Genomic DNA, 26,847 nt, shown 5'->3' with positions numbered 1-26,847 from the left:
TGTAGTATGTTCAGGAATGTTTTTTTCTCTATAACTCAGTTTCTGTATCTGAAATTCTGGAGCAAAACTAATTATTTGTTGGATATTTAACTATGGTTGTTGTTAATGTTATCATTTGCATATGGTACACTGAATTAAAAATTATTATAAAAATAATAGTGAAGTGAACGTTTAAGTGAAAATGTTTAGTGTACATTATTTATACAATACAACATTTACAGTAGCTGTTCAAGAGTTTCATACTTTTCTTGCATTTATGCTCCGCTGTAAAGTTAATACTAGACATGATGAATTGTTCGTGGTGAGTTAAAATATTTTTTAATAATAATTTGCTTATGAAAACGTTTGTGATTGGCTAAGGTGAAAAATCAGTCCCGTGACCCCTTTCCACTCAAATCGCGTATAGAATACTTGTGACACACAGATTTCAAGACATCTGCCGCCTATTTAGTTTAAAAATGGACGAGGACGAACGTGTGCAACAGGCAGGGTGCGTATCAAATGGCGGTTTTGTGCACTTTAAAGTCACTGTGGGAAAGGGACACAATACGAAGGCTCGTCCGAGATATGGCGAAAATTTGAGTTTCCGTATCACTCCGTTCACCAAGTTTCATCAAAACGGCATATCATGAGATGGAATTGTCCATCTCTCTCAGAAGTCCCTACATCAAGTTCTCTGCCCTAAAAAGTAAGTAGGGAACATATGCAATTGGAGCGTATGCGAAGCAGTTTCGCAAACTGTGATTATAATGTTGTAAGTAACGAACTTTCCAAACTTTTAAATACATGAACCATGAAAAACCATGGACCACAACTCCCAGTAAAAATCTTTATTGTCCTTCCTAAGAAATAATGTCACTCATCTTGGATGGCTTGAGATTGAGTAATTGATCAGACAAGATACTCTACAGATATGACTGTTAAGGCTAATCCAATGCAATTAAGATTACAAATGTTTAGCAATATTTGCCTGCAGTGTTTGGGTTACAAATGTTTAGCAATTTTTGCCTGCAATTTAGGTTACAAATGTTTAGCAATTTTTGCCTGCGGTGTTTGGGTTGCTTATTTAATCATTTCGGCGTTCACAAGTACAGTAGATTGAATGGTGTTGGAAGTGCATAAATGGTTTTAACTGGAAAACTGAGCTCATAATAGACAGACAGGCAGACAGAACAAAACATTGAATGGTTAAGTTGTATCCAGTTCTATGCTTTATCAGTAAGGTAAAGAGGTGTTTTGTTAAAAGTAGCTATTTTTTATATAAGTCTCCAAATTTGATTATTAATAATTATTCTTAATTCATTAAATGATACCGCCTAAAAAGTAACGAGTAACTAGTAATCAGAGTAATTTTTGAGATGAGTGAATTTCACTTTTACTCAATTACTCTTTTAACACCATTACTTTTACTTGTAATTGAGTATAATTTCAGCAATGTAACAGTACTTGTACTTAAGTACAAATTTCCAGTACTCTTTCTATCATTTCATTCATCCAATAGCGAGAATTGCCCCTTATACGGAAGTGTGACCAATTTTTTTTGCAACCGTTAATGAGTAGTTAATGGATAGTTATTTTAAATTGGTCTTGGTTATTATACAGATCTGTAGGAGACATACAGCATTTAGTTGTTATTAATGACTATTAAATAAGTAATAAGTAACTAATTGTTACTTACCTTAGACATCAGTATGCTGTTACTTACTGATTAGTTCATCTTTCTTCCATATTAGAAATGGGTAATGACTACAGTGTTAATGTAGCACTAACCATTTGTTCTAAATTAGTTCCTGCATAATTAGCTATTAAGTATGAAACAGTTTTATAAAGTGATACCCGTTGTACTATAACTAACTGATGAATGTTATTTATGTAGAGTTGAATTTAAAATGGGTTTCTATCTAAATTATAGCCTTAGGTGTATAAAATCTCGATTTTATACAGCTCCGTTTTAGGACCTGAAGATCTGAGATATTTTTTTAAATCATGCTCACTACGAACAATTCATCTTGTCTATTACTTACTTTTCAGCTGAGCATATACACAAGAAAAGTATATAACATTTGAACAGCTACTGTATAATGTTGAATTGTATAAGTAATGCACACTAAACGTTTTCAATTAAATGTTTACTTCACTATTTTTATAATTTTTTATTCAGTGTACCATTAGCAAATGCAATTAATACTGCAATTAATACTGACGGCAATTAATACTGCCGTCCAAAGGCAAAGCGTTAAGGTCTACAACGGTCTACAACAGGCTTTGTGACATCTGCTCTGTCTTGTGACAAAGTCTCCTGGTTCAATCTTATCCCGTTTCTGAAAAACGAGAGAGTTAAAATTTCAGTAACTACAAAATCTATGCGATTACCAAGGCAAACTGCAGTAAGTGAAGTTACTGAATTCTGGTTTCGTTTTCCTAGCTTTGACACCGCAGATACTGCAGTCTGCCTTGGTAGCCATAACACTCACACAGTTCCAACAAGCCAACCAACTAGCCTACGATGGTACAATCCAGCAATCAAATGATGGTTGAACTCGTGTTAAAACGAAAATATCCAAAGACATGTAAGGAAGATTGCAAAATATTTACTCCTAGCAAGGCAAATGACAGCTTTATAAAAAAGTAAAATTAACTAGCCAGCCGCTAGCAAAGTAAACAGACATTCGCCTACCTTCTCCATTGAACCCAATATTCCCTCGGACACTTGTAATACCCTTAAATCTCACAGTGACTGAAGTCATGTTGGACAAAACAGATGGAAATTACATTCAATTTATAATGTACAAATACATTTTTATTGACACATATCGTGTTGTGCGATTAACGTAATTTGCCCTTGTCTGGGAAACCACATATAAACTCTGAAAAAAAAGAAACGTCCCTTTTTCAGGACTGTGTATTTCAACAATAATGTTGTAAAAATCCAAATAACTTTACAGATCTTCAATGTAAAGGGTTTAAACAATGTTTTCCATGCATGTTCAATTAACCATAATCAATTAATTAACATGCACCTGTGGAATGGTCGTTAAGACCTTGACAGCTTACAGAGAGTAAGTTCTGTGTGTGAGTTTCTGCATGACAGCAATGTCAGTGTTCTGCCATGGCCAGCGAAGAGCCAGGATCTCAATCCCATTGAGCACGTCTGGGACCTGTTGGATCGCAGGGTGAAGGCTAGGGCCATTCCCCCCAGAAATGTCCAGGAACTTGCAAGTGCCTTGGTGGAAGAGTGGGGTAACATCTCACAGCAAGAACTGACAAATCTGGTCCAGTCCATGAGGAGAAGATGCACTGCAGTACTTCAAGCAGCTGGTGGCCACACCAGATACTGACTGGTACTTTTGATTTTGAGCCTACCTTCATTCAGGGACACATTATTCTATTTCTGTTAGTCACATGTCTGTGAAACATTTTTAGTTTATGTCTTATGGTGTTGACTCTTTAAGTGTTCATACAAATATTTACACATATTAAGTTTACTGAAAGTAAAAACAGTTGAAAGTCAGAGGACGTTTCTTTTTTTGCTTAGTTTACTTCTGGTTAATATAAAAGCGTTAAGTATTCAATTTAGGACGATACTACCCTTCTCAAAATTATACACTACATGATTTAATGCATAGCACACAGTTTAAGTGCATGGTGTATAGTATGTTATTTGGGACACAACTCGTGTCTGTAATAGCGGGAGGAGAAACAAGGTAAGCAGATCCACATGCAGTTTAAGATTTAATGAAAACAAAACAAGCTTAAGTCAAGGGAACATGATAAAACATTCAACGACAGATACTAGACAAAGGAAACACTGGGGTAAAGTGAAGTAACAAGAAACCCCTGGGAAGATAGTCAACAATGGAACTACTAAAGTCTACAACACAGGACATGAACTCATAAAAGGAACACAGAAATTAACGGAGAGGGGACAGAGAGCCAGGCCTGTGCAGTGGCAGTTGGCCTGGGGTCCAAGGTGGAACTTGCGACGGAGCTGCCAAAGCTGACGGTGGAGGCCTGGCCGGAACTGGAGGTAGAGCTGGCAGAGCAGGGGGTGGAGCCGGATGGTCTGAAGGCGGAGTCCAGGGCGGAGCCATCAGAGTTGAAAACTGCTGCCACAGGGCAGTCAGCTGAGCTGAAGGCGAGAACAAGAGCAATGCCAGAGGCAGAGCTGATGCAACTGGATGAAGTGGCCAGGGTGGAGTCAGCAACTTAGTAGGTGGGGACCAGAGCAGTACCCAAGACTGAGCTGAAGGCAGCGGCCATGGTTGTGGCAACAGAGTCAAGTGCGGGGGCCAGAGCAGAGTAGGCAGAATTAGTGGAGTTGAAAGACCAGCAGGTGGTACAGATGGTGGTCTGGGCAGAATAGATGGAGCCCATGGGGGTTTTTGGGCTGGTATGAATGGACTTGACTCAGGAACAAACTTGTGGACTCGACTTGGCTGAGAAAGTGACTCTTCGGTTTGACTAGATTCAGGAGCAGACTCTTGGATTTGGCTCAGTGACCGATTCGTGGATTAGACTTGGCTCAGGAGTGTAGTCAAGGTCTGGAGTAAGCTCAGGAGCATGACTACACTATGCAGCCAAACAAACCACGAGCTGTAGCCACCATTGGAAACACAGTAGACAGGGGATATAACTCCCGACGCATCTTGGACCATCGGACTTGGGACCATTGGCGTGGTGGCCATGATAACTAAAGTCTCTGGGATGGTGGCCAACATGTGAACAGGCTCTTGGCCGGCGGCCATCTTGTCAACGGGCTCTGGTAAGGCAGCCATTTTGGGAACTGGCTCTGAAATGGTTACCGCCACAAACACGGGGCATGCAGGCTCATCCCCCACAACTCCCACTGTGAAGGCCGACCCAATGCACGCTAATGCATAGTCCAAGAATTGTACGAGCGACCCTCAAATACCATTTCGGATCAGGTGACTTTGAGTGATTAATTTATGCGATATAAATAGAAGTCAGTGGGGCACAATCAGGGTCAATAGTAAGTTGTGCAATTTTAAAAAAGTCCTCCATGGTGAGGTTACCTTGACAGAGACGGATGAGGTGTTCTGCTGGATTCATTTTGTGGTCAGTCGTTCTTTAACAGCGGGAGGAGAAAAAAGGCAAAACGCAGATCCATATGCAGTTTAAGATTTTATGAGAAACCAGGCAAGAAGTGGATCCATATGCAGTTTAAAAGTTAATGAAAACAAAAAAGGTAATCCACTAAACGGCAAGCAAACACTGGGAACATGACAAAACATTCAACAAGTGACAATAGACAAAGGCACACTGGGTTTTAAATTCATAGGGGTAAACAAATTATCAAGAAACACCCGGGAGGATAATCAAGAAAGGCCCAATGAAAAAGAGAACTACAGAGGACTACAAGATAGGACAGAAAACAGGAACTCATTAAAGGAACAAAACTAAAAGTCCACAGAAACTAATGTGAACACTTAACATTGTCAGATTAAAGTGAGTGACATAAAAAATTTGCAGTGTTGGGGTACTCCATGATCAGGATTGGGAAACATTGCTTTATGTAGTTAACAATATGCTGTTCTTTGAGAACATTAAAGAACATTATATGTCCTGAATTCTGAGTTATTTTCATTCTAAAATTATATTGTTCGTCTTTAGGCTTAACATCCATCATGAGCTCTACTCATGAAATCTCAATAGTTTCAAATTAGGTGATAGTTCATCTTGTTTGAATAAGTTTAAGTAGGAATCAGCTGCATTGTCAGCAATTTTCCATTCTCTGCCAAGTGGACCTTCGATTCCGTCTGTGCATGTTCGCGTTCAGTTCTACGGCCCCTTTGCTACTGCATTTCATGTTCCATAGGGTCCCCCTCTGTTTTTGGCCCACTGGGCATCGGCCCACCGTGAGTATGCCCGATTACCAATCCAGCCCTGCTAAATACTAACACATTATATGCACTGATTAAAATGTTGATACATTTATAGTGACATTTTCTATGAGTGTTAGAGAGAAAGTACTGTATTTATCAGTTTTGTGTGTTACATTTGAATAGGAAGAATGCACAATGTGTAATACAGTAACAGTTTTCATGCAATCATATGTTTCTCATGTTTCTATGATGATTGGTACATCTCGATGTTAAATTCTGTTAAGACACATAAAACATAAGTAATTTATCAATAAATAATTAATAATTACAAGCAAATGAACCACAACAAATGCTAAAAAATAGACACAGGCAACCAAAAACAGTCAGGAAGACTATTTTATTATATAATTTATACAGGGAGAGGAAAGATACAATTATAATTTTATGAGCGGTCAGAAAATTATTCAAAAAATCCTCAAGGGGGAAATACTTTTTCACAGCAATATAAAAAGAATTTCTCCTTCCGGTGTTTTCTTTTTTTGCATATTCATCATTGTGACGGGGTAAGAGACACGACACTCACACAGCGCTGATTCGAGCAACCCCAGTGGGGAATTTATTATAAAGTAAACAATACTTAATACATAAAGACGATGTCCGGGGTGCTCGTAAGCTGCCATCTGCTGAACCGTTCTCGTCCAACGTGCTTCCTTCAATAATCTCTTTCTCCCTCGCTCACTCACTCACTCACTCACTCACTGGACATTATGGCTGGATTTTCTTGTAGAGGGTAGAATTTATGATTCCGCAATTATGGCAAGTTGTCCCGGTTCTGGAGCTGCAAACAATGCACAGACGATCACACTACCATCACTATGTTTGACTGTTGTTATGGTGTTCTTTAATAAAAAGATTCCAAAAATTTTAAATTTTGTCTCATCAGTCAGTAAAATATTTGCCCAGAGCTGTTGGGGATAATCAAAATGTTTTTTTTGGCAAATTTAAGCTGAACCATTGTGTTCTTTTTGGTCATCACTGTTTTTGAACTCTACCATGGATGACATTTTGGCTCTTTCTTATTATCGAATCATGAACATTGACCTTAACTGAATTTAGATCTGAGAAATGCATTTCTTTAGATGTTGTTCTGGGTTCTATTCTGACCTCCTGGATGAGTCATTGATGCACTCTTGGAGTCATTTTGGAAGGCAGGCCACTCCTGGAAGGTTAACCAGTGTTCCAAGTTTACTCTATTTGTGGTTAATTGCTTAGAAATGGCTTTGCAACCATGACACATGGCAATTAATGTGTTTTTCATTGGTTCTTGGATTTCTTTAGATCATAGCATGTTTTCAGTTAGGAATTATTACAATATATTCAGACTTACAACAATATATTCAGATTTACATTTATATATATTCAGGATTTATAATTATATTTTGGGGATTTACATTTATCTATTTAGGATGTATAACTATGTATTCAGATTTATAATCATATATTCAGATTTATTTATTCAGAATAATAACTATATATTCACGTTTATATTTACACGTTTATATTTACAGAGTCAAACGTATAACTATATATTCAGGTTTACATGTATATATTCAGATTTATAACCATATATTCGGATTAACATTTATATATTAATACTTATTACTATATATTCATGCTTTTTATAATTATTTCCTGTTTGGCCCCCCATTTTAGGTGTAATAGACTTTTCAGTGCACGCGATAGAGTGACACGATTGTGAGACGCGATGACACAAATAGATCCCTTTGAAGTCTTTTTGAAGTGCGCGTGATCAATTGTGCCACAAGAGAACAATTGGGTTTTTTTTGTCCAGTTTTTTCCCTCCGCCGCCATGCGATGAAACACGCTGTCCAATTAGATTTGAGTTTTACATAACGCTGCTGGAGCCGCTGCAGTTACACAAGCAGGCCACACAGTGGCTAAAAAGCTCTGGAAACTGACTGCAAACTCTCCAGCACAAATGCGCAAGAGTCGCACATGGGTGTCCTGAACAAGGAAGCATCTAATACTACTAAAATGTCTCTTTATTATTTGTGCTTATTAGTGCTTATACGTGTTTATTTATGTTTCCTTTAGTTAAACATCGGATTAACAACACCTCAACTCAACTCAACTTTATTTAAATAGCGCTTTTTACAATTTTCATTGTTAAAAAGCAGCTGTACACGAGACACATTGACTACAAGTAAAACAACTTAAGTTATACATCTGTAAAAACAAGAAAATGGTGAAAACACAAAAGACAAACATACAAATACTCCACACACACAATATGTATACATACTAACACACATCAACGCACACACGCAAACACACTCGCACAATGAAACCACACATTTGAGATAAAGCAGAGAGAACCACAGGTCAAATGTTAAACAGACTATAAATTCCTATATGCAATATTAATTATGTAAAACTTCTGAATTCTAAGGCAGCCCCCCCGGCCAGGCAAATGGTGCAAAACAGCATGCAAATGGTGGCGAGGAACCCAAAACTCCAATCGAGAAAAAAACCCTCAGGAGAACCCAGGCCCAACCAGGGTATTCCAGTTACCCTCTGGCAAAGGCTGCTGCCTCTGCACAAGCTCAACAGTGCTTGCACAACAAGGCTAAATAAAAAATAAATAAACTTACTAATAAGGTAAATTATAGATTTAAGATTATCACTAACAATCTAATAGCATTTGAAATTTTTATCCAGCACTATCATTTCAGCTCTTGTCAGGTCGATGCCCATTCTCAGCTCTGCCATCAGGTCTTGGCATGAACTGCATCCTGCAGTAACCTTTGAACAAAGAGATAAGACTGGTTGAGAGTAGAGTACTGTTCTGAACTTGTTGATGCAACAAGAACATCATTTGTTGTTGGATGAATTCCTGGTTCCGGTTGATCTTAATATAATGCAGCCTAAATCCTCTGAGGATTAATATTATGGGAGTGTAGTTTATGCAAGATTGAAAAGATGCGTCTTTAGTCTAGATTTAAACTGACAGAGTGTGTCTGCCTCCCGGACAGTTTAGGGAAGAATATTCCAAAGTTTTTGCGCTAGATAAGAAAAGGAACTACCACCTGCACTTGATTTTGAAATTCTAGGTATTACCAACAGACAAGACGCCTGAGAGCGTAATGCATGTGGAGGACTGTAAAAAAATAGAAGTTCACTCTGCAAGTTCAAATACTGCGGCGCTAGACCATGTAGGGCTTTATAGGTAATAAGCAAGGTCTTAAAGTTAATGCGATGCGTTATAGGTAACCAGTGCAAGGTTGACAGAACCGGGGTTATATGCTCATACTTTTTAGTACGTGTAAGAACTCGAGCTGCCGCATTTTGAACCAGTTGGAGTTTTTGTAATAGGCCTGCAGGGCAACCACCTAAAAGTGCATTACAGTAATCTAGTCTTGATGTCATGAATGCATGAATTAATTTCTCTGCATCTGACAGTGACAGCATATGACGTAGTTTAGATATATTCTTAAGATGGAAAAACTTTTACAGGTGTTGGCGACATGGCTCTCAAATTACTATCGAATACAACGCCAAGATTCTTAGCTGACGACGAGGATTTTATGGAGCATCCGTCAATAATTAAGCAGTATTCTTGGTTGTTACGTATGGCGGTTTTCGGTCCAGTAAGTAACACTTCTGTTTTGTCCGAGTTCAGTAGTAAAAAATTGTTACTCATCAAGTTTTTTAAATCGACTATGCATTCCATTATTCGATGGAACTGCTGTGTTTCATGAGGCTTCGAGGAAATATAAAGTTGAGTATCATCAGCATAACAGTGAAAGCTAATTCCGTGTCGTTTTATTATATCTCCTAAAGGTAGCATATATAATGCGAAGAGTAGAGGCCCTAAGACTGAGCCCTGTGGTACACCATACTGGACTTGCGATTTGCAGGACACCTCATTGTTTATTGCTACAAATTGAAAACAGTCAGATAAATAAGACTTAAACCATTTCAATGCTATTCCATTAATGCCGACCTACTTTTCAAGTCTGTGTAGGAGTATGCTGTGGTCAATGGTGTCAAATGCAACACTAAGGTCTAGCAGCACCAATAACGAAATACAGCCACGGTCAGACGCAAAAAGCAGATCATTTGTAACTCTGATCAAAACAGTCTCTATACTGTGACATGCTCGAAATCCAGACTGGAATTCTTCATTAATGTCATTCCTTTGGAGGAAGGAGCATAATTGAGTTGAAACTACTTTTTCCAGAACTTTAGGTGTAAAAGGTAAATTCGATATAGGCTTGTAATTCCCTAGTTCTCTAGGGTTGAGTTTGGGTTTTTTCGACAAGGGGCCTTATAATAGCCACCTTAAATGCTTTAGGCACATGTTCTAATAATAATAATAATTAATAATACTAAGAAGAGGATCTATAATTTCTGGGAGCGTTTCTTTCAGTAGGTTTGTATGTATAGGGTCTAGCATGCATGTTGTTGATTTAGATGATCTAATGATTTTAGACAGTTCATCGTTATCTACGGTAGAAAATAATTGCAATTCCTGTATAAAACTTGATAATATGTTTTCTTAATACTGTAAACATAGAAGTCATGACCAGTCAGACTATTTTCTAGTTAAATGGAAGGCATGAAAACATTCTGACATTTTCTAAACTCATGTTTATTTGTATTATCATGATTGTCATGACGCTGAAAAATACAGAGAATTCGAAGACTCAAAAACGGGTATAATCACTTTTTTAGTCTTTATTAAAGTACAGTCCAAAAGACCAAAAGACCAACCCTCGAGCACAGGAACCACGTGAGTCCGTGTGGAGAGGTCTTAACTCAACAGTACTCACAGCAAGAATCAGTTGTAGAATCCGAACAGGACATCCTGACCAACACGGGGTGCATGCTTAGCGGGAGAAGCATAGACCCGCTGGCTGATTCCAAAACGACAGCAGTGATCACTGATGGAGACATGCCGGGATGTGATGAGAGGGAAGGTCCCTCTTATCACACAGTGGGTGCTGAAGGGCACAAAGGAAAATAACAGAGGGGCAAAGGCACTGTAGCAAATAGCAGAAGCTAACAAGACTACAGCTAGGTAACTTTGACTTAGACATAAACTTAACAGTACTAGACCGCGCTAGACTGTGACAGTCAGAACTGGCAAAACACACAATGGTCTGATTTCTTGACATTTTAAATCTCATAAAAAGGTTAATTGTCACAGAAAGGTGAGGAGTTTGCATTACTCTAATCCACATGAGGCAAGGAATTAGAGGAACAATGCAGTGGAACAAAATAGTTCAGACTTTCCTCTATACAGATAAGAATACTATACATGATGTTTTATTAACAAAGTTCGGGAGGAGAAGGAGCAGATAATTATCTCGGCTGGACCGCTATCAGCAACCACAGCACCTGACCTATCAGTTCAAGAGAGAGAGAGCCTATATAAATAGTCAAGACTTCTCACCTTCACTCTCTCTTCAGTCTCAAGTTCAGTTCGATGCTATGTCCATGGATAATCACGTTTCGGACGTTTCACAACAACGTTGCTCATAGACGCACATGCAAAAAAGCAGCTTGTTTGCATAAATTACAAACTCTAAAATGATTTTATCAACTCAGAAAAGACGTAAAATATTCAAGGGATCCTACGGATTTTGAAAGTGCTGCAGCCAAGCAGCAGGCCCGATCCGTAAAGCAACATTTCCACTTACATTTTCCCCCCAGATTCGGGAAGTGATCCCCGCTGATTTACGTCGCGACTGTGACCTCGTTCATTCTCAGGTGCACTTGCTGCCGGTACGCTTGCTCACTGCTAAACGCCGACTGACACTCAGGTGTCAGTAACAATTATTCGCTCAAAATCTCACCATGACAAACTAAACATCATCGCATACCTGCCAGACATCAGGGCTCTCTGGCAGTCCCCGGCCAGAAGCGATCAAGTCCCCAGACTTTTCAGTTTCCGGCAACACTAGACGACTATCGACCACAACATGTCCGGATCGAACCCCTGCCCTCACGAGAAAGAGCCTAAGATCGTCAGGTTGCAGCAGCAGGTCACCTCAAGCCACCTCAGCATTGCAAGCAAGCCATCAGCCTGCATGGGTAGCACCACGGATTCCCAGGATGTCATTGACAACCCAGTCGAGAGATTCCTGCAGCTCATCCCTGCAGCCACATTCCAGAGCACGTCTCCCGCCAATGCCCTGCCATCAGCTGACACATCTAGCCACCCAAGATACGCTAGCTTGCTACCACCCAGAGCCTGGGCTCATTCATACCCCTTTCCCACCCTTGGCTCTTGGCCAGCGGTGCTTCCGTCGCCCACTAACATGAGGCAGCATGGAAGTATAGTACTCGAAATTACAGGAATGCCATAAAAACGTCTCGATCCACCTACTTTTCAACACTAATAGAGGAAAACCATCACAACCCTAGGTTTTTATTTAACACCGTGGCTAAATTAATAAAAAATAAGTCGTCATTGACGTAAGATTCTGATTATCAGCATAACAGTGATGAATTTATGAACTACTTCACGAGTAAAATCCAAAATATAAGAGAAAAAATTATAACAATGCAACCTGTACTGAAATCCGCTGAACAAACTAACTACAGCAGCCCTAAGGAGAAATTGCAATTATTTTCTACAGTAGATCACGATGAACTGTCTAAAATCATTAGATCATCTAAATCAACAACATGCATGCTAGACCCTATACCTACAAAACTACTGAAAGAAATGCTCCCAGAAATTATAGATCCTCTTCTCAGTATTATTAACTCATCTCTGACATTAGGACATGTGCCTAAAGCATTTAAGGTGGCTGTTATAAGGCCTCTTTTAAAAAAAAAAAAACTCAACCGTAAAGAACTAGGGAATTACAGGCCTATATCGAATTTACCTTTTATATCTAAAGTTCTGGAAAAAGTAGTTTCAACTCAATTATGCTCCTTCCTCCAAAGGAATGACATTAATGACGAATTCCAGTCTGGATTTCGAGCATGTCACAGTACAGAGACTGTTTTGATCAGAGTTACAAATTATCTGCTTTTAGCGTCTGACCGTGGCTGTATTTCATTATTGGTGCTGCTAGACCTCAGTGCTGCATTTGACACCATTGACCACAGCATACTTCTACATAGACTCAAAAATTATGTCGGCATTAACGGAATAGCATTGAAATGGTTTAAGTCTTATTTATCCGACCGTTTTCAATTTGTAGCAATAAACAATGAGGTGTCCTGCAAATCACAAGTCCAGTACAGTGTACCACAGGGCTCAGTCTTGGGGCCTCTGCTCTTCGCATTATACATGCTACCTCTAGGAGATATAATAAAGCGACACAGAATTAGCTTTCACTGTTATGCTGATGATACTCAACTTTACATTTCCTCGAAGCCTCATGAAACCCAGCAGTTCCATCGAATAAAGGATTGCATAGTTGACTTAAAAATGTGGATGAGTAACAATTTTTTACTACTAAACTCGGACAAAACAGAAGTGTTACTTACTGGAACGAAAACTGCTATGCGTAACAACCAAGAATACTGCTTAACGATTGAAGGATGCCCCATAAAATCCTCGTCATCAGCTAAGAATCTTGGCGTTGTATTCGACAGTACTCTGTCATTTGAAAGCCATGTCGCCAACACCTGTAAAATTGCATTTTTCCATTTTAAGAATATATCCAAATTACGTCATATGCTGTCACTGTCAGATGCAGAGAAATTAATTCATGCATTCATGACATCAAGACTAGATTACTGTAATGCACTTCTAGGTGGTTGCCCTGCGAGCCTATTACAAAAACTGCAACTGGTTCAAAACGCGGCAGCTCGAGTTCTTATACGTACTAAAAAGTATGAGCATATAACCCCGGTTCTGTCAACCTTGCACTGGTTACCTATAAAGCATTGCATTAACTTTAAGACCTTGCTTATTACCTATAAAGCCCTACATGGTCTAGCACCGCAGTATTTGAATGAACTTCTATTGTATTACAGACCTCCACGTACATTACGCTCTCAGGCGTCCTGTCAGTTGGTAATACCTAGAATTTCAAAATCAAGTGCAGGTGGTAGATCCTTTTCTTATCTAGCACCTAAACTTTGGAATATTCTTCCCTGCACAGTCCGGGAAGCAGACACACTCTGTCAGTTTAAATCTAGACTAAAGACTCATCTTTTTAATCTTGCATACACTACACCTCCATAATGTTAATCCTCAGAGGATTTAGGCTGCATTATTTAGATCAACCGGAACCAGGAACACATCCAACAACAAATGATGTACTTGTTGCATCAAAGAGTGCAGAACAGTACTCTACTCTCAGCCAGCCTTGTCTCTTTGTTCCAAGGTTACCACACGATGCAGTGCATGCCCAGACCTGATGGCAGAGCTGAGAATGGGAAGCGGTGACCTGACAAGAGCTAAGAGGATAGAGCTGGATAAAGGACGCGATAACTTTGTTTTTCCTACAACATTTCAAATGTTATTAGATTGTTAATGATAATCTTAAATCCTTAATTTTTATATTTTTACTAAGCCTTGTTGTGCAAGCACTGTTTAGCTTGTGCAGAGGCAGCTTTTGTCAGAGGGGAACTGGAATCCCCTGGTTGGGCCTGGGTTCCCCTGAGGTTTTTTTTCTCGATGGGAGTTTTGGGTTCCTCACCACCGTTTGCATATTGTTTTGCACTATCTGCCTGGCCGGGGGGTTGCTTTAGAATTCATACTTGTATTCAATGTGTCTCATGATCAGCTGCTTTGTAACAATGAAAATTGTAAAAAGCGCTATATAAATAAAGTTGAGTTGAGTGAGGCAGCCTCCACTAGCATCTCAGGCGCTGGTACCCAGACCTTACATAGCCACTTTAGAAGCCGCTGCTAGCGCGAACATGCCTCCGCTAGCTGCTCAAGTGGATGCCATTCCCTCACTTCTATCTCTTCTATCAGCGATGTCAACACACCGGCTGTGGAACTGCCTCCCGTCTCAGGAACCATCAGATCACAAATTCTGGCAGAAGTTCAAGCTGCTGGCGCCCCTACCAACACCAGTACCTCGTTATTCAGAACAAATATTCCCGTAAATCACCCACTTAAAACTCTCCTAGACTCTTCCCTCAATTCTATTATCCAAGCCGTCTCCCTTAGGACCCTTCAGTCTTACCTAACCGTGTGGAAGAGTTAAGTCAATCCACCATACATACAACATTCCCTTTCCCGATTTCTCTCTGCTTACTATCACCTCATTCATATCCTTCCTGAATATCAACAAAAACCTTCAAACCAGCTCAATTAAAGGATACCTAAGCGGATTCCAATTTTTCGCCAAAAAAAGTTCAACTCAACCTGCCCCGCTATAGCCAGTTCTCAAGCTTCATGCTCATCAAAGGAATCCAAAGAGCTCAACCCGCCCGCCAGGACACAAGAAAACCTCTAACTTTGGATATATTGACCAAATGGATTTCTACCCTCCGCAGAGGCTACCACTCCACGCAATCCGCTCGACGCCATGTTCACTCTGGCTTTTCTAGATTTCTCAGATGCTCTGAAATGACCATTACATTCAGCTTTAACCCTTCAGTCACTTCACCATCTCTGACTTAGCAGTGCTTGACGCAGAAACAATCTCTAAAGGTGATTGGGTTTATCACAATCACAGTTCTGTAAGAAGAACAAACAATATTACAATCATACTTAGATTACATTTAAACAATCAGAAGCATCTTCTTTTTGTACAAATAACAGAGAAAAATAGGGGTTTATATGGAAATATTGTGTATTTATAGGGTTTATATAAAGAAGAATTCTCAAAGCAATGTCTGTGGGTCTTTTTAGCATTTGAAAGGCATTACATCTCAGAATGAATAAAATTTGTTATGATCTTAGAATCTTCTGAAACAGAAGTTGTGATTGTCCACATCGTGACGTACATCTGAGTAAAATGGCTTCTAAAAAAAAGAAGGCCAGGACTTTATGTTACCCTCCCCTAATTGATTGGATCATTGTAAATTGGCCTAATACACCACCGGTACCCATTGGACAGTCAGTATATATACCTCTTTTTCAGGCATTACATCATGAAGAGAAGTGTTGTTGTTTAGAGGGGGAGTGGAGCTTAAGGTTTTTGATTAAAGATTAAAACTGCAAATTAAATTTACAAAAATAATGATGTGCATGGATAAATCATTTCTAATTTTCACTGCAACGTTGTGTAAGAAAAATTATATTATAATCATTTTTTGTGGCACAGTAACTTTAATGCATTGTCTGACTTGAAAGAAGGAAACTGACACAATCCTTACTATGTATACTTCCACTTGTTTCAGAACCAAACTTCTGCAAATGAAAGAAAGAATTAGTCACTATAATCCATGGGTTATGGATTAACACTAAAAGCTATTTATGAACATTTACAATACAGCTCTAATTTACTTTACCAATGCAAATCACTAGTTTTGGACTTCTTGTTTTAATCTCTATATTAGTCTATATTATATACATAACAACATGAACTCATCTAAAAATCAAAACAATTAGCAGTTGCTAGGTGTCTCAGTTGCAAGTAGTAAGTAAACATAAATTAATATGTTTTTTTCATTTAATCATATTCTATAATTCAGAGTTGCCACTGCTTAGTTAAAATAAGGAAATTTATTTTTTATTAAGTAATTTTATTCCAACCCAAATCAGACTATGTAAACTTGAAGATGTAAATTAAAAGACAAGGTGGAATAACTAGAAGAAAATGTGAAGATTCCGAGGTATGTAAAAATGAACTATGGCAAAACAGTTAAAAAAACTGATGTTTTATTCAGAATTGCTGTTTTATTACATGCTCGATACATTCCCCCAATACCATTTCGGTGATAAACGGTGGATATAACTCTGGATTTGCAGATCGTTTGAAACTGCTAAATGGAGCAGTCTCAGGAAGATGCTCCTCATGAACCGGTTATGAAACTGAATCAAATGTCTTTGTTTTGTTGGCAATTGGCACGTACGTTCAGGGGTGCCTTAACAGGGGGGAGGATGAGGTGGGGCTAAAGGACGCGACACCGGAGAGAGAGCATGGCATTACAAAATCAAAACAATGCCATGCCCTCTGTCATGATCCTGCAACAAGACCTGCAAATCATGACAAGGAGAGGCAGGATCATGACAAATATAAAGAACAAGAATCAAAGGACAAGAAAATAAATAAATAAATAAAGGAAAATCATACATTTTGAAAATATTGTTAATCTTACTGTTATCAATAAATTTAAAGAGTAAAATGCAGGAATTTTACTTTCGTTTTGTGGTTTGTTTAATTTTTATTAAAAGTTGTTGAACGTTCGCTGGTGACCGCCTCATTCCCATTCCTTGAATTTGTTACAGCGTTCATCATGTGTCGCAAATTGAACTCCTACCATCATTGCTGGATTACGGTTTACAGGTTATATATTATATACAGTGTATAGATAGAGATGGCAGAGATTTCTAATAACGTTGCTATTTCCCCCTGTTTCAATGATAGTCTTTTAACACGTCCTGCGGTGAATGTTCCAAGATTATTGAAGCAATCTCTGGTGAAATGACGGGCGCACAGTAAAACCCTGGGGTTATACTCCTTTGGTGTCATTTGAAAATGAATTGTAACCATTGTTTCCTGAGAAGTTCCTCCTTTGGTAGTTTAAATAAGACGCACTTAGTTACACAAAGTAGAACACAGGTTTTAGACGGCACATGCATCACGAATGAGCGACGGTGATTTGGGGGAGGAGAGTGAAGTTTTCGCAGCAGTCTCAGGAAACGTAGGCGAGTACTATGTCTAGTGATGTAGATACGCGGCGGTACTAGTTCACGTCTCATTTGCGTGATACAAATCGAGTCCCTTTTTTACAAGCCAATAACTTTGTTATTTATTCACCTTCGGGCTAACATCTTGGCAGACTGCTTACTTTCAAACACGGCAACATAACACACTGGATGAAATGTAATTTTCATGATCTAATGCTTCTTAGTCTTTAAGAGATTTTGCAAAAAGCAAAATCTCAGCCAGACAGACATTAAACAGGCTAAATCTTAAGAAATTTGTTTTTGTGAATAAAAAGCGTACAATGCTAAATAGAAAAATAACAGTAATTCAATTCAATTCAAGTTTATTTATATAGCGCTTTTCACAATGTGCATTGTTCAAAGCAGCTTTACAGGGGCAAACAGGAAAATGAGAAAAGGTAAAACACAGCCTAGTGCATGGTGTTTATAGAACAAGCAAGATCATTCTAATAAATAATATCTAATTAATAAATAAATTAGTGGTTGGCATAGATTTTTTTTTTTAATCTAGATTAATCTAGATTAAAATGGCTCATTTAAATTCTGCCGAAGGCATTCAGAATATGTGTGCTACCCAAATAATGATTAAAAGTAAGTCTTTGAGAACAGGTTTCTCAAGCCAGGTGGCGCATTAGACCAGGGGCTCATCTCCTGTTTCCAAAAGGCATCACAGACTGCTTCAGAAAGCTGTTCTACTATGATAATTGGTGATGAAAATAAATTATGTTCAATAAGATGTACTTGTGTTTACTTCCGCATTAGCTAAGGGATGCTTTGCGTTTAGGTGGTACTTAAGACTGGAAGAGCTCCTACAGTACATTCCCGGTACAGTGCAATTAAGATAGGTATACATCCGCGCTAAAATATCAAGGTGAAAGTCATCATAGCTTGCGTAGTATAGACCCAGCTCCCAACCCAACTTTGAGAATAGATTAACGGCGACTTTTTTTTTTATCGCGCAATATGAGTCTCACGTTAACGCAGCACGTTAAACGCAGTTAACGGCCCACCACTAAAATAAATAAATGCAGTCTCCCGATGAGCAAGCCAACACTGCCCTGCTGTGCGAGGAACCCAAACACCAACGATTGATTAATGGAGAAAAAAACCTTGGGAGAAACCAGGCTCAGCCGGGAGGGCCAGATCCCCTCTGACGTGTCATAGCTGCACTCAGTGACCCCGACCAAAAGCCACCGAGCAAATATCCACAAGGAAGAGGGAGAGCCCACCATCTGCAACCCAGAAGTCTCACTCATCGAAAACCGTATAGGTTCAACACGGACCCACTCCACGATCGGCACCAGAAAACAGAGGAACAACCAGGGAAAATAGTAATGGCATGTTTTAACTTTATTCCTCTGTTGCCCGACATCGACCACAAAACAAGGCCAAACCGAACCTGGTCGTATTTTCTTGACCTGGTAAGAACTCTGGCAGCTGCATTCTGAACAAACTGTAGTTTGTTTATTGATGATACAGGACAACCACTAAGTAGATCATTACAATAGTCAAGTCTTGAGGTCACAAATGCATGAATAAGCTTTTCTGCGTCAGCAACACATAAAATATTTCGTAATTTGGCAACATTTCCAAGGTGGAAGAAGGCTGTCTTTGTGATATTTGAGATGTGATTTTTAAATGACAGGTTGCCGTCTAATATAACACCTAGGTCTTACACTGTATTTGTTGGAGTACCTGTACAGCCTTCAATTTGCATGCTGTAATCTGAGATATTCTGTTTACGTGTTTTTGGTGCTATAAGTAATATTTCCATTTGCTAGAGTTTAAAAGAAGGAAATTACTAGTCATCCAATGTTTTATGTCCTCGATGCAAGTTTGGATAGTTTGAAGGAATCATCTGGTCTTGATGAGATATATAGCTGAGTATCATCTGCATAACAGTGGAAGCTAATTCCATGATTTCTAATAATGTTGCCAAGGGGCAGCATGTATATGGAGAAAAGCAAGGGTCCTAAAACCAATCACTGAGGTAATCCATAATTTACTTGCGTGAGATTTGACGATTTCCCATTTAAATGGACATATTAATATCTGTCTGTTAATTAAGATCTGAAGCATTCTAGTGCCTGTCCCTGAATACCGGTATAATTGTGTAAACAATCTAATAGTATTTTATGGTCTACACTATCGAAAGCAATAAGGTCAGTCAGGACTAAGAGTGAGATGTTACCTTTATCTGATGCAATAAGAAGGTCATTTGTAATTCTAACAAGTGCAGTTTCAGTGCTATGATGCGGTCTGAAGCCAGACTAAACTTTTCATTGATGTCGTAAGATCGATAGCATTTTTTAAGGGCTGGATAGGGGACCCCCATCGACACAATTCGAACACTGGGCGGGACTCCCACAAAATAGCCACTAAATATATGGTATCTAAATACAAATAAACTGTAGTTCATTTTTTGAGCAAGAGCAACAACAATTAAAATAAAATAAAAAATATTTTTAAGTGCAAGGTCAGTGGTAGCAGGTCTATGCAGTAAAAGAGAAGCAGGTGGTTCCTACAGCAGCCTAACATTACTTCAGATCTGAAGCGTGTGTACAACCCAAAATTCCCTTAAGTGTGTACAGACCAAGCTTCCCTTGCATTTACAACAAGTAAACTAACGTGTCATGTGCATGAAACAGACAAAATAACAGAAAAATGTGTTGAATTTGTTTGTGACGGCCAATGACTTTAGAAAAAATGTGAATACATTTGAAAGAAAAAGTATGTGAACCCTTTCGGCTTACATGGATTTCTTCATAAATTGGTCATAAAATGTGTTCTGATCTTCATCTTAGTCACAACAATAGAGAAACACAGTCTGCTTAAACTAATACCGCACAAACATTATACGTTTTCATGTTTTTATTGAACACAACATGTAAACATTCATAGTGCAGGGTGGAAAAAGTATGTGAAACCCTAGGCTAATGACTTCTCCAAGAGCTAATTGGAGCCAGGAGTCAGCCAACCTGGGGTCCAATCAATGTGATGAGATTGGATGTGTTGATTAAAGCTGGCCTGTCCAATAAAAAACACACACCAGTTTTGAGTTTGCTGTGCTGAAGAAGCGTTGTCTGATGTGAACCATGCCTCGCACAAAAGAGCTCTCAGAAGACCTACGATCAAGAATTGTTGACTTACATAAAGCTGGAAAGGGCTACAAAAGTATATCTAAAAGCCTTGATGTACATGTGTCCATGGTAAGACAGATTGTCTACAAATGGAGAAAGTTCAGCACTGTTGCTACACTCCCTAGGCGTGGTCGTCCTTTAAAGAAGACTGCAAGAGCACAGCGCAGAATGCTTAATGAGGTGAAGAAGAATCCTAGAGTGTCAGCTAAACACTTACAGAAATCTCTGGCACATGCTAACATTTTTGTTGACAAATCTACAATAAGGAAAACATTAAACAAGAATGGACTTCATGGGAGGACACCACGGAGGAAGCCACTGCTGTCCAAAAGCACGTTTGAAGTTTGAAAAAGAGCACCCGGATGTTCCACAGCACTACTGGCAAAACATTCTGTGGACAGATGAAACCAAAATTGAGTTGTTTGGAAAGAACACACAACGCTATGTGTGGAGAACAAAAGGCACAGCACACCAACATGAAAACCTCATCCCAACTGTGAAATATGGTGGAGGGGGCATCATGGTTTGGGGCTGCTTTGCTGCCTCAGGCCCTGGACGGATTACTGTCATCGATGGAAAAATGAATTCCAAAGTTTATCAAGACGTTTTGCAGGAAAACTTAAGACCATCTGTCTGCCAACTGAAGCTTAACAGAGGATGGACGATGCAACAGGACAACGACCCAAAGCATAGAAGTAAATCAACAACAGAATGGCTTCAACAGAAGAAAATACGCCTTCTGGAGTGGCCCAGTCAGAGTCCTGACCTCAACCCGATTGAGATGCTCTGGCATGACCTCAAGAGAGCGATTCACACCAGAAATCCCAAGAATATTGCTGAACTGAAACACTTATGTAAAGAGGAATGGTCCAAAATTTCTCCTGACCGTTGTGCAGGTCTGATCTGCAACTATAGGAAACGTTTGGTTGAGGTTAATTGCTGCCAAAGGAGGGTCAACCAGTTATTCAACCCAAAGGTTCACATACTTTTTCAACCCTGCACTATGAATGTTTACATGTTGTGTTCAATAAAAACATGAAGACGTATAATGTTTGTGCGGTATTAGTTTAAGAAGACTGTGTTTCTCTATTGTTGTGACTTAGATGAAGATCAGAACACATTTTATGACCAATTTATGAAGAAATCCAAGTAAGCCCAAAGGGGTTCACATACTTTTTCTTTCAACTGTATATTATTTAGACTAATGCAGCAGATGCTTTATCATAGCGGACTGCGGTCTTTAGCCTCCTCGTTAGAGCGCCTGACTCCCATGCTGGACCAACCCGGATAGAGGCCCGCTTGGAGCGGTGCAGTTCGTTCTGGTTACTAAAACGTTACGGTTTAATGTACCTGCGCCGTCAGAACAAATCGTGAATGTTGCGGACCAAAAGAGGATACATTCTGAATGATGAGTGCAGAAGCGTGACAAGATAACATATATTATTGTTGGGACAGTGACAGAACCCTGCTGAAGTGTGTGGGCATGATATCTGTCCCACGCCCAGGTCTCTTGGAACAGTCAGCTGTCTTGTTAAAGGAACAGTGTAAAAATATCGACTACTCGACATCAAGCTTTAAATGTTGCATCAGAGCATTAATGTCAACTGACTTCTTCATGCAACCTCTTCTACTCTATAGGTACTCAAGATTAATATGAGATTGACAGAAACTGCGCGTGTTACCTGAGAAATTTGTATATTTTTGAGAAATACATAAGAAGTAGACTGGAAGTCTGCTTTTCTATTTTAAGTTTAAAATAAATATACTAATAGTACATTTGAATGAACTTTTTTTCTGATAAGAGATACCCAAAAGGTATCAGCAACTATATACCTATATTACAAGACATAAACTGATGATAAAAAAGTTACCAGTATTTATTAGTTTTCTAACATGATGTTTGACTAAAATGTAAATGTATTAAAACCCAAACATTGTATACATTTATGTAGACGCAGTATCCAGCTGGAATGAGGAAAATAATTAGATTTATAAACTATAAAGCCGATTAGCGCCCTTTTGAGGAGGACGCAATATCCCATCTGACGTCGTCATACAGGACACAGATCTGTGTCTGAAACAAGCAAACTGCGATTGAATGCAGGCGTATTAAGGATTCAGATAAAATTGTAAAAAAAAAAAATATATATTCTACTGCTATGTGTACATGGACATGCCTTGTTTCAGACACCAATTAATTCTAAAAAGTATTTGACTGCACAGGAAATTTCATTAGAAGCAGAAGATTTTAGGAGGGGAATTTAGCTTACAATGCTTGTTTTTTTTATTTTAATATTGTCAGTTTACATTACATTACATTACATGTATGCATTAATTCTAAAACTAAACAAACTAAAACTACTGATGATATTGTAAACACAAAAGCTGCCGTTTTCTTTTTCATTTTTGTTGTTAACTTTTACACCATATATTTTTCTTCTCCCATTTTTTTCATATCTGTTAAACATCTATGCAGAAAATTAAAGATATGTTATTACAGATATATGCATATACAGGTATATTATTATTCCATTCATTTTATTTTACCTGACAGTTACAATTTTTTACATTCTTAGACATAGTTACACCTTTTGCAAAATGTCCCAGACTTTTAGTTTAGTTTTTTAAATAGTTCAATATCATGTCATGTCCAACTATTATGTGTTGATTATCTGTGCACAGGGTTAGCACCTGTACCTGAGCTCTGGCTGCCATATTTATGTTAGTAAAATTCTGGTCCTTATCCATGGTTTAACAAAGTTTTCCTGAGTTACCATTAACATAAAATGAATTGAGAAAAGCTTATGTGTATTGGGCGTGCTTGTCTGAGGGGAGGGCTCCGAGTCTGGGATTTTTCCCTTAGCTCAGGACCTGGCCTGAACCCAAAGTATCCCCCCCGGATTGAGTAAGAATGATTAGAAATGCTAGAAAGCTGTCGAGGAACAGACAACAGAGATTAAAAGGATGGTTTATTGATGTGCTCCTCCCCTGTAATTAGTTTGATTTTCTGACTTTCTCCTCCCGAACGTTGTTTATAAAACATCATTTAGTATCTAGGTATCACAATCTGTATCTTCCTCTCTCCCTCAGGAGCTCTCTGCCATCTCAACCTACTTTCGGTTCCAGCTCACCTACACTCTGCAAAAACAAGCTCCCATCAGTCAGTCAACTTATTAACCCCCAGCAACGTAACACACTCACCCCATCAAACATGGCTGGAGGACTGGGTGATAGTAAGAGCTCTTTTTAATCATTAATACTTACCACTGCCTATAAATGTTTTGACCATTACTATTAGTTTTTTTGCGGATTTGTAAAAAAATAAATGAAGGTTGTTATACAGTCTCAACACTTTCCCCTCCCTTCAGTGACTCCCACTATGATGGGTGGCCCTGTTCCTATGAACACAGACATGAGTGTCCTCAGCCCAACCAACCCTTTGCAGCCTCAGTTACAAATGGTGCCCTCATCTCACTGTACACCTCCGCCACCCTACCCAATGGACAACAGCATTTCCAGGTAAACGCATGTAATATGTTCACTTATTTAAATCACAGTAAAATAGTCCAATATAAAAAAATAATTCTTACCCCATATTTAAAATCTTGTAGCTTCTTGTTGAGGCTGGGCTGCTCAGCTTGCTTGGACTATTTCACTGCTCAGGGTCTGACCAATATCTACCAGATTGAGAACTACAACTTGGAGGTGAGGGATTTGCCTTTTCCCTTAGCCTTATAGAATGCATGTTTGAAAACCTACAGATCCGGTTTAGCTTGTAGCTTTAGGCCAATGTCTGTCTGAAAGAAACTGACCAAGAATGTATAAAAATAAAGTTAGTCATTGTCCAGTTCTGTAGACCACAATTCCAGTTAGGCATTGTCTCTCATTGTTGATGGAGGGATCAGAACAGTGGCTGCTGTTTTAATGAGCTCTGTGGTATACCTATCCACAGGACTTGTGCAGGCTGAAAATTCCCACAGAATTCCAGCACATCATCTGGAAAGGCATCATGGAGTTCCGACAGACCATGGAATTCTCTCCACCTCCCCACGTCTTGCGCACCTCTAGTGGAACATCCACTGTCAGTGTTGGCTCCACTGAAGCGCGAGGTGAGCGTGTAATTGATGCTGTGCGTTTCACCCTCCGTCAGACCATTTCCTTCCCCCCTCGAGATGACTGGACAGATTTCTCCTTTGACCTAGCTCCTGATTCTCGCCGTAACAAGCAACAGCGCATCAAAGAAGAGGGTGAATGAACGTGACGCAATCATTGCAATATACTATGTTGTATGCGAATGCTTATTTTACACATTCCTTTCATTTAAACACACTTTGGTGTTGGTCCAAATCGTTTCACAGTTTTCCTCTGCAAGTGATAAAAAAACTGTGAGCTTTATAGTGCTGTAGTTCACATAAAATTAAATATGCAGATAAAATGCACTTAAAATTCTTAGTTTCATTTTTCCTCTGGTGGATTTAGCTCTTCTTGTTGTTTCAAGCCTTTATAATAAATGTTAGCAGCTGTGGCTGTGGGAAATGGTGCTTTGCTAATTCATTTTTACTCTTTCTTAAGACAAAGCACTTAAGAAATAACTGTTACTTCTTGCAAAATTAAACACTGAGCTTTTGGGAAAGCTTTTTTATGTTTTTTTTTTCAAATATTTCCCTCCAGTATGAACTTTAGTGTTAAATATTTGTAATCTTGTTTTGATCATTCAGGCAGATTAACAATAGCCAACTGTAAACGTTGACATTTGTCAGTTTTGATTATATACATTTCAAAGCACATGGACCTTTATACTTACAGAAAGTGTTATTCATCCTTTTTATTTGTGGTGAAAGACTGTGGTCATGTAATATTGTAAACCCTTTCTTGTATCTATTAGTAGTAAATCGCAGTGTATTAAATTGCTCCTAATGGTTGTTAAAATGCATATTGCTGCTGTCCTTCAGAAACCTCTATATTTAGTGATTTTATTTCTTGCTATAAAACATTACAATTAGTCACCCTTTATGTTTATCAATAGGGTTTGCAAATATCTAACCAATTAAAAGTATTAACAAGTGATTGCCAACGTTTTTACATGAATTTAATCATGTAAAAAGTACTGTTGTTTTGAATTTCCTGAAAATTTGGACATCGGATGGTTTGGAAGGACAGTGTCAATAAAAATAAATTTTGTTTATTGCCCAAAGTCTAAAAGTTATTTACATTGGCCATTCCTACAGTATTTGTTTTTACCACGTTTTCAAATCACATGATACTTGTTAGCATCGTGGCATTATTGTACAGTTTTTTTACATTCTTTAATTTCACATTAATTTGACAAGGATTATTTTGTATATATTGCTTGTTTTGATATAAACCAAAAAAAGTTGCATTGTTTCTGTGTTTGTAGAGACAAATCAAATAGTCACTTGAAAATATGCATTTAAGTATCAAAAGCATTAGGCCTAAGATTACTAGAAACATTTTTATAAGGGACTGTGCTGGCCTTCAAATATAATGTTCAGAATTTGCATAGTGGGACAAAATTAAAGATTTATTTCTTGCACTCAAAGTATGTAGCATGTGCCTAACGTTACCCATAGTTTTCCTGACATTCATTTGACATGTGTTGACATTTCATACTGTAATCATTTATTATGGTAAATGGTCTGTGTACACATTTTTGTTTTCAATGTAAACCTGGTGTATGAATCTAGTCTCATCAGTATCAATCCTTTTTGGTACACTTCTGACACATTTAACAACTCTGTACTTTCTTTAGAAGACTTGGTAGAAATATTTGTTAAATAAGAATGTTAAAAGAGACAGTCACAAATCTGTACATACAACAACTGTTGTTTGGAAGTATTTGTCATAATAGTACTGCATCTAGTCTCCAAGCAACATGTAGAAAAGCATTCTGTCTCAATAATAAAGATAATTTGTTCCTTTTACTCTGATGCCTCTGATCGGTCTCCATTTAAATGAGCTCTGCTGGATAACTGCTCTGATAAATAAGAAACTCTATCCAGTTACAAAA

At 38.5% G+C, this 26,847-nt stretch overlaps 1 protein-coding gene across 3 annotated transcripts in view; it reads left to right on the top strand.

The window, feature by feature from the left end:
* tp63 (tumor protein p63) overlaps nt 1-26,761 on the top strand; it is a 68,607-nt gene extending 41,846 nt beyond the window's left edge. For 2 of the 3 annotated variants that reach the window (XM_056749810.1, XM_056749808.1), the window contains exons 9-12: nt 23,910-24,052; nt 24,188-24,338; nt 24,431-24,524; nt 24,772-26,761. In XM_056749810.1, coding sequence (XP_056605788.1) covers nt 23,910-24,052; nt 24,188-24,338; nt 24,431-24,524; nt 24,772-25,074 — 691 coding nt within the window. In that variant the 3' untranslated portion in view covers nt 25,075-26,761. The remainder of the gene's footprint in view (nt 1-23,909; nt 24,053-24,187; nt 24,339-24,430; nt 24,525-24,771) is intronic. The other variant, XM_056749811.1, reaches the window with a different exon arrangement.
* The last annotated feature ends 86 nt before the right edge of the window (nt 26,762-26,847 follow it).

This window comes from Triplophysa dalaica, chromosome 6 (genome assembly GCF_015846415.1).
Source record: "Triplophysa dalaica isolate WHDGS20190420 chromosome 6, ASM1584641v1, whole genome shotgun sequence".
Taxonomy (NCBI): domain Eukaryota; kingdom Metazoa; phylum Chordata; class Actinopteri; order Cypriniformes; family Nemacheilidae; genus Triplophysa; species Triplophysa dalaica.
This window is presented reverse-complemented; position numbering and strand designations above follow the sequence as displayed.